Source organism: Carassius auratus, chromosome 19 (genome assembly GCF_003368295.1).
Source record: "Carassius auratus strain Wakin chromosome 19, ASM336829v1, whole genome shotgun sequence".
NCBI classification, from domain to species: domain Eukaryota; kingdom Metazoa; phylum Chordata; class Actinopteri; order Cypriniformes; family Cyprinidae; genus Carassius; species Carassius auratus.
In genome coordinates this window covers 26,851,923-26,867,546 of record NC_039261.1, presented here as the reverse complement: position 1 = coordinate 26,867,546, position 15,624 = coordinate 26,851,923, and the positions used below count along the sequence as shown (strand labels likewise).

At 38.4% G+C, this 15,624-nt stretch overlaps 1 protein-coding gene across 2 annotated transcripts in view; it reads right to left on the bottom strand.

The window, feature by feature from the left end:
- epha10 (EPH receptor A10) overlaps window positions 1-15,624 on the bottom strand; it is a 134,916-nt gene that overhangs the window by 40,270 nt on the left and 79,022 nt on the right. For both annotated transcript variants that reach the window (XM_026289842.1, XM_026289843.1), the window contains exon 4: window positions 6,174-6,329. In XM_026289842.1, coding sequence (XP_026145627.1) covers window positions 6,174-6,329 — 156 coding nt within the window. The remainder of the gene's footprint in view (window positions 1-6,173; window positions 6,330-15,624) is intronic.

Sequence of the window (15,624 nt, the reverse complement as noted above, 5' to 3'; positions counted from 1 at the left end):
AAAATATGTGACGATTCAAATCGGTTGAGATGCAAAACAAATCGCCATTCATTTAGGGGTAGGAGTTTACATGAATGCATGTCTAAGAGGAACTTAAGGTTACTGTCTTTAGAAAAGTTTAGATCTTGTCTATATGACCAAAATATTCATCCAAAACATAGACTTCTATATAACAATAATAAATTGTAAATGTGTTCAGCATTCTGCAACGAATATTTGTCAGATTTTCGATACTATTTTATGTCGTAAAGCAAGCAGCATATATTAGAATCCAGTGTATGGCATTAGCAGGCATGTATATAGATACTAAGCGGGCCAGACGGTGCCTTAGACCTCCCGAGCTCAACATCACCCCACTATTTTGCACTGTAAATCTGTGCTGAAAAGGGGAACTGCAGCGCACTCTTATTGAGATTTGTGACTGCCCCGCTTATTTTCACATTACCTAATGTGAACCTTATATGGTTATACTGTGATGTTTTATTATTATTGAATAGACATTTGATCGTCTTTCCTCACCCGAATTGCTCCACAACTTGTAACATTCTATTTGTAAAATTGTGGTTGCCTTTAATTTTAAATTTAAAGAGCAAACACAAAGCCTTATTTTGTTTATATGAAGAGATTTATTTTGTGTTTTTTTTTTTATTTGGGGCTTGTTTGAAAATTTCAATTTAGTTTTCTTATTTACATTTACATTATATTTAAATTTTGTCATTTAGCAGACGCTTTTATCCAAAGCGATTTACAAATGAGGACAATAGAAGCAATCAAAACCAACAAAAGAGCAATAATATGCTATATTAGTATATTATTATAGTTATATTTCAGTTTCACAAAGAAATGTACAGCATTTTGTTCAAGCAATAATAAAAGGACACATTTAATTCATATTTTGTCTTCAATATCATTTTGTAAAAAAATAAAAAAGAAATGTTATTCAAATTAATCCTGAATTGAATTGTGAGTTGAGTGAATCGTTATATTCCTATTAATTTGTGTTCTGAAGATGAACGAAAGTCTTTTGGGTTTGGAACGACATGAGGGTAATGAATGACAGAATTTTCAATTTTGGGGTGAACTATTCCTTTAATACTACTACTACTAGTAGTAGTAATGCATGCATTTTTCCATTATTCCTGTTATGATTAACCCGCATGACTAAAAGCACAAAACAAGAAAAAAAAAATAAAAGTTAATTTAATTTTAAATGCATTTAAAAGAAATAATAAAAATTCACACAAATATTTTGACTACTATCATAATGTAGAACTGTCTGCTTCGCTTGAATTTAAATACAAAGAATTCCTCCATTTCCATTCAGTGCAGATATTATAAAAAAAAATGGGTTTTGTGATGGCTTATAAAAAGCTTTGGATTTCATGGTAAGTTCATGGACCTTAAAACGACTGTAGAACTGAATGGCTTGCTGCAAAGGCATTCACAACTACTTCCCCCAGAAGCTGCAACTGATTTATGGTGAATCATGTGGGCAGAATGAATGAGAGCCTCTTATCTAACAGATAGAGAGAGTGTGATAAAAGAGGGGTGGGGAAGAGGAGAGAGATCAGATGCGTTAATTGCTGCTGTCCTTAAGAGCGGGACTGTTCTGTTGACTCGGGGAGGAACGGGTCGAGGCTGGAGTCCTGCGTCTCTAATGCCGTTTTTCAGACAAGAATCTGTCAGCAGCAGGAAGCCATTTAAATGTCACCAGGGCTTTAAGCTGCCCATCATCAGCTCAGGGCAAGAGCACTACAGGTGCCTCCCGCTGCCCTCAAACACACAGACACACACACACACACACACACACACACACACACACACACACACACACAGCGATGATGGACTCAATATGTTGCAAGGAGTTTGTTTTTCATTTTTTGACAAGATGGTCTTTCTGCAAACTGGTCATCTCAAAAGCAAATAAATAAAATATGTATTGAAAACATCCCTTGAACCCACCTAATTAACATTTATCCCCTGTCAAATAATATAATTTAATAATTTTTTAATATAATAAAATCATTTTTAATATAATAAAATAATTTTATTAATTATTATCATCATTTAATTTTGTGTTTTTATTTTATTTGTTTCTTGGCCTATTTGATTTGTTTATTAGATCTTGTTTGATAAGCATTTAATATTCATTTCAGCAAGTTATGTAGTGATTAATATTCATTGAAACTGATCCAGATAAGTCTTTGTTTTTAAATGGAAGTATAAATATATTGAGATTAAATATAGTTAAGACATAATAATTGTTTTTTTTTATTACATGTTATATTAGTCTTAACTATATTTAATCTCAATATATTTATACTTCCATTTAAAAACAAAAACTTCAATTTCAATGAATACTACTCACTACATAACTTACTAAAATGAATAATAAATATTAATACAACAAGATCTAATAAACAAATCTAATAGGCTAATAAACAAATAAAATACAATAAAACATAATTATTATTATTATTATTAGTAGTAGTATTAAATACAATTATTGTATTATATTAAATAATTCTTAAAATATTCTTAAATTATATTACATCATATCATTATCATATCACATCAAAGCACATCATATCATATTTTATTACACGTTTGCTTGTGATATCTTTTATTGAACTAACGGTCATTTCCAATAAATGCCACCAAAGGAATTTTAATTCATCTGAATTAATTGTGGGAACCAAGTATAGATATGAAAAGTTATAACAAAAAGTGGTTCATAACTGATGCTACTCATCATTCCTGAGGACCTAATTGCTCTCTCATACATGCATTTGTTAAATTTTAATTTTGAGATCTAGGCTTTTGAAAAAGAGTCTCTTGTCTCATCATAAATGCAGATGATAATGAAATTGTAACGCAAACACTCAAGCATAAGTGAGTGTGTGTGTATGGAATAATTTAGATGTGTGCAAGAAGCGTTGATTTATTAAAGGCTCTAAAGGCTTATGCAACGGAGTCCACGTGTGGCCATGAGCAGTGGGGAAAGCTGCAGTCACGATACATCCGCTGCAAGACAGGACACACACACACACACACACACACACACACACACAGAGCATTGCTTTTTCACGCATGTAGCACATACACTATGGTACAGATACACACACCTACAAACAGGCACATTACCAAAACAAAGCAGCATGCAAAATACACATAGAAGACGAGTAATGCAATCCATATCATGATTTCCTCCTTTCAATTCGTTGTCTTCAGTAATTTACAGTCATTATAGACATTTCTCTCTCTCTCTCTCTCTCTCTCTCTCTCTCTCTCTCTCTCTCTCTCTCTCTCACACACACACACACACAATAATAGACTGGTGGCATCTGCTCATAAGAGTGACTGTAGAATCAATACTGTAATTATCATGATCACAGAGTCTTTCTCTCCCTCATATAACAGCAGCCTAATCAATACAGTAATTAATAGTGTAAATAAAAGTCATGAGCACTCAGAGACTCATTCAGCCCAGAATAAAGGGCTGGTCACACAAAATAATGGAAAGGTTAAGTGTGTGATTTCTGTGCCACCAGATCCACTAAACAGAATAGCAAAAAGCAATAATTGTTTTGGAAATGGCTTTCACCATCACATCTGCCATTGGTAAGCGAACAAATAGCTAGCGGTTGAGCTAACGCTGCTGTGAAAAAATTTACTGACCCCACTATTGTTGGGTTAATAACTTAGTACTCAGAAGCTAGATTGTTAACTGAATTTATTGAATGAACTAGGGCTGTACAATATGAACCCCCCCCCCCCCCCCCAAAAAAAAAAAAAAAATCTATCGTGATTTCATAAGGGTAAGTAGTTCATTTTTGGGTGAACCAACCCTTTAAGGGATTTAAAATATGGTCATGCAGAAAAGGGTTAATATGTGCTTTATAAATACTAATAAACAGACAATATAATTAGCATGCTAATAAACAACTAGGGCTGCACGATGTGTCGTTTAAAGGGGGGGTGAAATGCTATTTCATGCATACTGAGTTTTTTACACTGTTAAAGAGTTGGATTCCCATGCTAAACATGGACAAAGTTTCAAAAATTAAGTTGTCCGTTTGAAGGAGTATTTCTGTTCCAAAAATACTACTTCCGGTTTGTCACAAGTTTTTACAGAGCATCAACGGAGTTGTGTAAGTGTTTGTTCCCCTGCATTTCGAAGATGCTTGTTTTACAAACAAGGTCCAATTTGACGCCGGATTTGCACATCGTTTATTTCTTAAGGATAATGCAGTCCCAACGAAAAAGGGTCACGATCGTGTGTTGGATCCGCATGCGGTGAGTAAAACTGCTTCAAATATCTCTGTGTTGTTAACTTAGTTATCGGCGCGTAAGCACATCAAGTAAACAACATGCGATGTTGTCATCAAACTGCACTTTCCACATGTACAGCTTTAAAAAAAAAAAAAGACGACAAAGTGGAACTTAGTCATTTTCCAAAACCGCTAAGCAAATATATACAGTTTCAGTACATACCACATAGAGACCGATTGCTGATGCTGCTCTTGTTCAATTTCAGCCTCTGGATCTGATTCTGGATCATAAATATACGCTGAATCTGACTGTTAGTCGTGGTTTGTTTTTGTTGGTTTTGTCCTCACGGTGTCACAGCTTCCAGACGCGCTCAACCCAAAATTCTTTAGCTCGTGATTCTTTAGCTCCGCCCACACGTCACGCCTCCAGCCACTCGTGTTTTTCCGGGAAAAATCGGTACAGACTGTCTTTCTCTTATGAATATAATAAAACTAAAGACTTTTTGGAGTTATGAAGGATGCAGTACTACTCTATAGGTACTCAAGATTAACAAGATATTGAGTGAAAACGAGCATTTCACCCCCCCTTTAAGCATCGATATCGCGATGTACGAATCCATGATAGTCACATCGCAGGTTGTGCAATGTAGGCTGTCATAGTTGATCTGTTATTCATTAACTGTACAGGCCAGCGGCTCCCCGGCCTTTGACGAATGTGATTCGCGGATTAATTGCACAGCTTAACCATCATAGAGTGAAAGTTTATCATTGACAGGACTGAAAAACACATGCAAGTTTAACAGGGCAGAGAGAGAGCGCGCAGTCAGAGAGACAAAGAGAGAGAGAGCGTGCGCGCGAGAGAGACAGAGAGAGAGCGCGCGCGCGAGAGAGACAGAGAGAGATAGCACGCGCGAGAGAGAGCGCGCGAGAGAGACAGAGAGGGAGAGCGTGAGAGAGACAGAGAGGGAGAGCGCGAGAGAGACAGAGAGGGAGAGCGCGAGAGAGACAGAGAGGGAGAGCGCGAGAGAGACAGAGAGGGAGAGTGCGAGAGAGACAGAGAGGGAGAGCGCGCGCAAGAGAGACAGAGAGAGAGAGAGAGCGATCCGTCTTCAAACAACACGAGCGCTGTCTTGCTCTCTCTCCCTCGCATATTAATCAATTGACACGATGGTGTCGATGTTTAAATCATTTAAAATGAGAATGTAAGTGTGCTCACCCCATTTTTGTTTGTAAGAAAAAATATCGCAATATATAATCGCAGAAAAATAAAATATCGCAATGTCATTGTGGCGAGTGGGGCGGGGCCGAGAGGCGTGGGAACGAGGAGTGAGGCCAGGTGTAGTGATTGAAGATGAGCTACACCTGCGCCCCACCGCCAGTATCGAGTCCCACAAAGGAGATGGAAGGATATAAAACTGGAGCGACGACCGTGAAGGACGAGAGAGGACCAGGCCTGGGACGTTATTTTATGTGTTTGCTTTTTATTTATGCGCACCAGTCTTCCGTGAGGGGCTGGTGCGCTGTTTTGTATTTATTTTTTAATTACTAAAGTGATTTTTGATTGTGCGCCGGTTCCCGCCTCCTTCTTCCCGATGATTACAAAGGTCATATCGTTACAGTCATTTTTTCCCAATATCGTGCAGCCCTATAAGCAACTAGTTAATTTTGAGAATTGGTCTCTAAACGAAATTGTTACCATACTATATATTACATAACTGTACACACAACAAATACAACAGTGCTGATGGCAGTGCTAAACACCACTGCAAACAAAATTAAACCAGGAATCAACAGGATTGGACTGTACAAACATGAGAACACACATAAATACCTGTGCACAAATAAGTGAACACGCAAATGCACACATAAACATTCACCCCACACAGAACCGGACTGTCTTACGCGTGCAGGGTGCGGATGGAGGGTCCAGTGGAGTTCTGAAGTGGTCATCCTCGCACACACACAGCACAGAGCCCTCTTCTTCAGCCTTGCTGTTAGCCGGACACGGGAAACACTCTTGCTGCCTTGACGACATCTTGTAGGTGCCCGGGGGACAAGCTGGCAAAAGACAGAACACACAGCAAAGAATCCATTACAGACTCTGAGACAACAAAACCTGTAGCTTCTAGCGGCAGAATTAAATACAACCCTGAAAAATGGCAATACTTACAACCCGAGACTAGAAAAGAGTACTTGGCTTTAGACCTTATTAGCTGACATAAAAGATCCACTTGGGAGTATAATATGCTACTTGAAGAGAAAAAAAAAAACACATGCCACTGTGCCTCCAGGAACAAAATCCTTTGAAACTAATGAGGTTCATATTACACATGATTAAGGAGCTATTTGTTGCCTGTACAAGCAATAAGTGATGGAAGCTCACACTCGTAAAGTAACTGCTGTGAGTGGAAACAGCGACTGTAGGAGGGGACAGAGCACTTGTGCAACAATGTTTAATACAGGGGCTGTAGGAAAGAAAAGAAAGTCCCACATCTTAACAGTAGACTCAATCTTCTCACTGAGAATGACAACACCTAGAACAAGTTGGACCTAACCAAACTAAAAACCAAAAGCACAAACCATCCATTTGTCCATCCCCTAATTTTCTGATCATTATGTACAATTATTTATGCATTTAGCAGACATTTTTTGTCCAAAACTCCTTACAAAAGAGGAACAAATCACTTCATCATTGTCTCAATGCACTGATAGGGTCATAAAAAAACATTTCAAATTCAATATATTAAAATTAAATATGCAGAAATTCAGATCATATTGAAAGTAGGTCAGAGGTAATCCACTGGGAAGAGTAGATGATCTCCGAAAAGTCAAACAAAGCATTTTTGCCAATTACTAGTTTTCTAGCATGAGGTTCAAGATCTACCTGATCATGAATCACCAAGATGTTGCCTAAGTGATTCTTAAACATTTATGGTTTATATACTTATAAGTTAGGTTAGCATTCTTCTCACCATGTGAAACATTTGTCTAAGCCAGTGGTTCTCAAACCTTTTTAAACCCCCTCCTCTCCAAATCAAGACATACTCTGCAAAATTGTGACTGGAGATATTCTTTACACCTTTAAGTTGCTACTTAAAAGCATGTAAACCTCAATTATACAGTAACTTTAACAAATAAGCACAAGTCAACCTGCCATACTAAACAAGACCACAAGTAGACACCAAAGGACTGCTTACACAGATCCATGCAGAATAACTAAACACACCAAAAAACAAATGAAAAATTCAACATTCAACGTATCGTCAAGTTATGTTCACCAAAAAAACCCCATAAAAACCCCCATTATATAACCCCATAGGAAAATCTCGAAGGAGCCCGCAGCGAATTACTCTTCCAGGTTCTGACATCATAGTTCCCCCACTCTATAATAACAGATGCATACCTCCATTAAATAAAATAAAACAACCGTATAGTGTTGTGCTGCGCCACATCCAATGAAGCAAATATCACTGAACGTAAACAATGGGCTCTACTGTCTTTTTTGCTTTCACTTGCATCCTGTGTAGAAGGTCGCCATGATTTTGCCAATAAGACATGTTCCTGGATCAACATCTTTTGATGACCTTGGATCAACATTATTTTCCAAAAATACAGACTTAACTCAATCCCTACCTCTAAACCTAACCCTACCCATAATCTATTCCTAAAATCGGAGGGAAATGATAGCTGATTAACAAGGATGTAGAAGCCCCTAACCCTGATTGTAAGCCTTAAACGGTTATTTCCTGAAAAATTTAATTCTGATTGGTTGACTGGAATGTTGTTCCAGCATCAACAAGGATGTTGATCCAGGAACATGTTGTACTTGGTGAAATCACGCTCACCCGGTTTAGAAATGGTGGCATGCTAATCACTTTCACACCACATATAATTTAAAACAAAAACAATTTGTTAAATGACGCTTGTTAATAATTCAAATTTACATCGTTCAAATTCATTAAGTTTTGTCATATTATAACTTACTGTCACTGTTTCTTCTAGTTAAAACAATTTTTTATATTGATGGGTTGCTGTGAAGACTTTTAGGTTTCTGATTCTATATGACATGACTATAGTTTTTCTCAAAAGAAATGGTAAAATGCTCATGAATTGACTCAAAGAGCCCTTCTAGAGATTATGTTCATGTACTCATATATTGAGGTGGCAGGGGCTGTAAAAACACAAAAGGTCACACGCACTTTTGCATACTTGTAATAAAAAAGCCACACGTCTGCACCACCTATTCACACAAAGACACACAGAACATGCAGGATTCACATTTAAATGGCATTTTTGCTTAATATTCACAGTCACTTTAGATTTACCTGTACAGGCATACTATTTGTATCCTTTCAAAATTTAGCCAATTCCATTACATTCAGTGTTATACAGTATATTCTGTTTTTATGATTGGATTCTGTCCTAAAAGCCCTACAAGCAGTTAGCACAGACATACTGTGTACTTTTCCAGCAAGGCAAGGGAAATCAGACAGACATTGGGGAAAAACACCAAAATAAGTGATATGGCATTTAAATCTATGCATTCAGAAGACTTACGCAGATACAAACCAAAACACAAGCACATCTCGGTGTTATAATGAATTCAATGTGAAAGCAAAGCTCACCAATCTCATGGTTTGTCAGAATAATTCCTTTAAACAGCACTAACAAAAATGACTGCAAACTTTGTGGACCTGTGTTTGAACGCCACTGTTTGTTTTCGCTGGTGTCTTTACAAACTGACTTTAAACTGCAATGCACTTTGACTTAACCACTGCCAGGAGGACTGTGGCAAAACAGACAGCCAACTGAAGGCAGCTAAAGCCAAACACACTGAAGGGAATGAAATTACAACCCATATCTGCTGACATTCCACAGAAATTCCCTGGTAAACGTTTTTTTTCTTCGTAATTCCACTACAGACCAGCTGGCTACATCCGGATCAATTAATCTAATGTGGCATCAGCAGGGGTTGCTTCACAGAAACCAGTGAGACGATTGGCTCTATAGTGCCACAAGGAACTATAATGCAGATTGAGCAAAAAGTCAAGCCAGAGGTCCAGCTTGCAGAGAATCCAGTTCAATTCCAAATATCTACAAGGAATGTGGATCAAGCTTTCAGAATTACACTTTGGGATGTAGGAGGTATAGCATATACAAGTTAACAATTTTAAGACACTCTCTGCCTAATTTTGTGCCTCATTATATCTTCTAAAATTATGCATAATTTATAGTCTAATTGATAACAAATAAATCATTTACATTTGTTCATTTAATGGGCACTTTTATCCAAAGTGACTCGCAAATGAGAATAATAGAAACAGAAGCAATTCATTCAAGAGAAAACACAGGTAATGTGATTGTGCTGAATTTCCATAAGAAAGATTAAAATATATGTGCAGATTGAGTTTAATACAAAAATACTACTTAGTAAGTGCAGTTTTTTTTGATAATTTAAGGAAAGAAGGATTGCAAGACAAGGAAAAACAATACTGGAAATAAAATCTGAAATCGTTGACTCTCACTGACAATGATCTGAGCAATCAGATTTCACTCTTCATAACTCCCCGGCTCTTTCGAACACACATCAATAAATCAAAGAACGTAACACAGTAAACGTGAGCAATGAATTGTTTCAATGGCGCTCTGACAGGAGGTGTTAATGAATATTAATAAGTCCAAAAAGACGTTTGCTTTTCTCTCCTTCTCTCGTCTCAACACAAATGGCCTTCATTATTTTCGGGCTATAATTCCATGCCGTCTTATTTCCAAATGTCAGGCTAGATTTGTGAGCAGCTGTCAGGGAATCAATAATTCATGTCATCATATTCATATCACTGCCTCAATGCTGATAATTCCATTTTATGAAAGAATCCCTTGTGAATGAAATAAATCATCATAAATGAAGAAGTGAAAGGTCTATTTTAAAGGTCCTGCCTATCACGCACTCTTCGCGGTCCTGTGACAATTTAGACTGTTGGGTTTAAAACGGCTATCATAACCCATTCAAGTTGTACAGTTAACCAAAATTCAGTTTTTCTGTGCATTTTGCAACAGTGATTATAGTGACATTGATATGGCCTCTGCATTAATCAAACCGCAAAAAAGCTATTTTTTTCCAAATCTCAAATGTCATAAACAATCACCAGCAAAATCAAATTCGTTTTGGAACAGAAATTTATAGAGATTAAGGTCTGGTCTCTGCATACTGAGCCAGTAACTACTGTGGCAATCACCCAAAATACCCTACCAACATACTACAAGATACTTAGAAATCCAAATCACATGACAACAGCCGAGCATCATGGAAGCATGGAAGGTTAGAGTAATAACCATTCACATTTTCCTCAGAAAAATCTATGGTTAACATAACTCAGTCAAACTGGACAAACTGGTCCTTTAAGTGGGATTTAGAGAGAGACAAAGGAGGTGCCCTTAGTCTGTCAAGACTGGACGGATTCTTTCTCTGCATGTCCAACACATTCATTCTGATATCGTAGATCCTTTTAACACACCTCACCATTTTTCTGCACTCTTTATTCATTTTCATAGTATTCTACTCTTTTCCTCTTTCTCAGCCGCTCGCTTTCTCCCACTTTTCTCTGTCTTCTCTCAAATCCCCCCTTCTCACACTCTCAAATTCAATGCTGCTTATCTTTACCAAACAACAATAGAAAAACCATGGACAAGAGTCAGTATTAGAGGACATTACACTGCTCGGCCTTAATCCTAATCAGGGCAAGAATTATTTGAGCTCTGCCTCAAGGGCTTGCATTCCAGCCTCCAACTTCCACACTACCACTCATCAATCCTCATCAAAGCAGTTTTATCATTAAAACACAAGATCTGCTATGCCCCAAGTCAATGACCCACTTAGCTCACCATCTTAGACTTTCACACACTTGTATAAAAGAGTTCTGTCAGCCCTTGTTGGTTTGCACTAGTGGTCGACCGATATATCGCCAAGGCATCGGCCTCTAAGTTTTTCTGCTTGGCTGATGTGTTTGAGGCAGGACTTTTATTTTGACAGTGCAGAGAGAGGCAGCGCCTGATCGCACACTTTGCTCACACTCTCTATCATTCATCATTGTCATTAACAGTTCTTTCTAATATGGATAGAAGTCGATCTAATCAGATAGAACAGTTAAACAAAGGAATTAATGTATACAGAAAGTAATATAATGATTGCTTTTATATTAGGCCTATTAGTAATAGAAAGGCAAAAATCATTATACTCTCGTTTGCCGTCAGCATTAAGCAAATACACATTTATATAATTTAAACCAATCTTTGAATGAGTAATGAACACTTAATTTCACAAACCTTGCAAACTTTGTCGAATCCGGTTGTGAAATCTTGTGAAGTGTGTATGTGTATCCAGCATGATCACGTGTTCTCCATGTGATGGCTGGTCCGTGTGAATTGAATGCTTTAAACTTTAAACTCATGATTTCAAACTATGCTACGCTTTATTCCCACTGTCATATTCATATCATTTTCATGGTTCGCGGTATATAAAATGAGGGTTACCCTGGCTTTATTTGAAAAATATTATTCCCAGTGCACACAAACTTCCCAGAATACTGAGTGCCCCATTGATTAAAAAATACCTTGTCATCTAAAGTATAAGTATGTTTATTTTACAAATTTATTTTTTAATCCATTGTCAAATTATTTAAAATTTCTTAAATATTAATAATAATAATAATTGTAAAAAATCATATCTGCTTAATATCGGCCCCTGCTTTCCAAGATATCGGCATCGGCTGTCAAAAAAACACATATCGGTCGACCACAAGTCTGTACACTAACTTCATCTGATCTTGCACTCTGTGTACTCCCCTACTTCTCCAATGCACCCCATTAGGTCAGCCACCTCTAGAGGCTTAGGACATCATCAAAAGCGTCCAAGCAGCTAATGTTGGGGCTTTGTTTGCTTCCCGTCACCTCTGATGGATGGTTTCCATTTAGCCAAGTCCAGAAGAGATTTGTAAATGTCCAGAACTGAGCCTGAGCCTGAGCCCGAACCCAAGTCCCTGATGAAGAGGCACATGGCTGAGCAGATCCGTGAAGAGCCAGGCATTGCTACATGAGTGCACGATGCTCTGGTCACGTGAACTTGAGCATTCAGGTCATTGCGTTCACATAGTCCACTTCAACTCACATGTGCACACATGTAATTTCTCACAGAAGAGCCTGGGGAACCTTGTAACACAGGTACAGTAGAACTACATAAATTATAAGAGTTTTTGTATAGTAATGTGAAGCGGAAAGAGCAGAAAATAAGAGAAAACTAGGAGGAAGAAAGATTGACAGATGAAAGGAAGGAAATGTAAGGAAAAAAGGATGAAAGGAAACAAAAAAGGGAAAAAGAATTAGGGGGGGAAGTTGCAAGGATGTGGGGAAAGGGGGAATGCTGGAAAAACTGATGGAAGGAGGAAGAAAGGATGGGAAATAAGACTAAGGAGGAGAAGAAAAAGGAAGTGGACAAGTGAGTGGTGCAGAAGTAGGAGGTGAGAAACAAAGCAAGGGGGAAAAGGAAAGCAAGAGGAAAAGTTGGAAGGAATAAAGAGAAAAAGAAGGGGAAGTAGGAATGAAAGAAGGATAGTAGACAGGAAGGGAGAAACACAAAGACGTAAAGGATGATAAAAAGAGGGAAAGGAGGAAGCGTGGAAGGAAACGACAGAGAAAGGGAAGGAGGGAAAATCTACTGTGCCAATGCAACATTAGATAACTGTACTAATGCATTTACGTGTCTCCTTGAGAGTGCGAGAGAACCGTCTTGTCTGTATCACTTTTGCTCCTTGCAGACAGCGGGGCAGTGTTTCACAGTGGGGAGACGGCACTTGTGAAATTGATTTCCTGTAGGCTTTCGGTGACATTACCCCTGTCCCCTCAAACCCCAATCTCAACATGCCCATACCCACGTCTGCCTGATCTGAGAAAGCAAGCTATCAGCTTTCCTTCATTAGGCTGGAAGAGCGGGATGAGATCGGAAAGAAGAGTGAAAAGGAGAGAGAGCCCTGTCCATTTGCATTCCAAAACCATCAGGTGGGTGTCAATGGTTGTGTTTGCATCTGAATGTCAAAGCAATTTCAGGTGCGGCACTCAAGAAATTGAGAGAGATGGAAAAAAAAAGAAAAAAAAGTAAAACCTCGTTTCTGAATCACTGAAGGGTGTCCGACTGATGAGGATGCTGGGTTTGGAGAATGAGAATGTGGTAGCGAATGAGATGCAGGCAAATTTGCAACATCTCTCAGAAATATCTAAGCACGACAGGTTGGGCACATTTGCAGCCTCAAACAAACACCACTCCTTATTGTTAGCTCAGGTAATGGATCCCTCTTTTTTCCTTTTCCCCTTTCGCTTTCAGAGTGTGAGGCTCAGCTTGAACATTAAGTGATAAAGCAAGGTTGAAAATAAGTCATTGCTCAAAGTTTTGCAGTTGCAAAAGACTCGGCAAGCCTTGCAAACCAATTGCTGTGAAATGTACAAACATATCCTACTGAACCGGTTAGTCAGCAGCAAACCAGACAATTGAATTATAATACAAAAGATGGGAGGCGTGTTTGTTGATTGATTTCCATTTCTTGAAGACAAACGGATATCTGAAGGCTGGTCACATTTCCATGATCAATGGTGTAGATGTCAAGAACTATAACAGATATTTCTTCCAAGCAACACACCGCAATTATGCTGTGCTGAATAATCATAGAGCGGGGAATGTAAGAGGGAAAATTGGGGAAAAACAGAAAAAGGGATAAAGAAAGAAGAGGAAATGAAAGCAAGGAAGGAAGAAAAGAGAAAAAAATTATATGGGCACATTTATGAGATAATCCATTGACCTCAACCCAAAACTATAACTCTGACATCTGACCTTAGTGCTGATGGGAAGAAAAGAAACAGAAAAAGAGAGAAAAGAGAAAGGACAGCAGAAAAGGGGGAAAATAAAGGATAAACAGATTGAAGGGAACGTATAGACTAGGTCTGGGAAATCCTGGTCCTGAAGCAGCACTATTAGTTTATTTTAAATCCTAATGAATCCCACCTGAACCAACTAATCAGGGTCTTCAGGATTTCAAGAAACCTCCAGAGAGGTTGGAGCTAAACTCTGCACGACACTGGCCCTCCAGGACTGGACCTGCTAGACCAGGTCAAGATACATGGAATAAAGCAACATTTATAAAAAAAACTATTCAGTGACCTTAGGGAAGGAAGGGATTGAGGGAGAGGTAGTGACCCTGCCAAGGTTATGAAAAGATCCAGTGACCCTACCCTAAAACTATAGTGCCTCTGACCTTAGTGCCATTAATATAATTGGCCACGGAAATTACAGGGTGGTCCATCTTTGGGAAATCGAAAGGAAGTAAAATGGTTGGGAAGAGATGGATCTATACATGACAGGATCAATGGCAAGTGTAGGTGGACACTGGTACTGTAGGTCTGTAAGGGATAAAAGGTCACAGTAACCCTCGTTGAGAAATGAGGGGCTGAGCTGAAGATAAATGGATGTACAGGGTAGGAAGGCCATGCAGGGTAATTAACAGTCACCCTGAAGGATCTTGACAGGGATCCTACGAAAAAAGCAATGCATCAGCATGTATACACGCTCAGAAAGAACACACATAAAATGTCAAACAAAGTTAAATTTGTATTGCATTTGCACGGATGCACATGCTCTCTAGCTCTGCAGACACACAACAATTTGTGACCCTCCAAAAGCACCCGGGCAAGCAGCCTGGCGTTTGCATAAAAAATGAGGCAGAAACACAATCAAGGCCACAATTAAGCTGTGAAGGTAGAAGCCTTGTGACCTTGTTGTGTAATTAATAGCTTCTTCTTTCATTAATTGTTCTTTTTTTTTTTTTTTGAAGGTCCCGTTTTAATTAAGATATAGGATGCTGTCAAGGGAAGTTGAAAGGGAAGTCTAGACATTTCTAAAAATGGGGAAAATTAGAATCAGACCTTGAGGTGCAGCTGGGACGAGGAACAGGGGAAGTGAGAGAGGATGAGAGAAGAGTAGACAAACAAAGGAAGAGATTAAGATTAGAGGAACACAAAGAATGGAACAAGCATTTACAGCGAGAGACCTATTGTAATGTAGAAAAGTGAGATGCCTGTCATCAGAGAGTATCAATCTGGAGCATCGCTGGGTTGTCAAATGCATTTTTTGTCTCACTTAAAGGGCTCATCTCCTATCCCAGTGCACCGAGACCAACTGTAGCCCTACGCTAGACAAATGCACACAGTACGTTCTGAGACAGTACATTTTGTAACCAGTAAGTCTGGGGATACTGTGATTACACATTCAAACAAGTGCACCTAATGTTAACCTTTGGATGAAACAGATGGA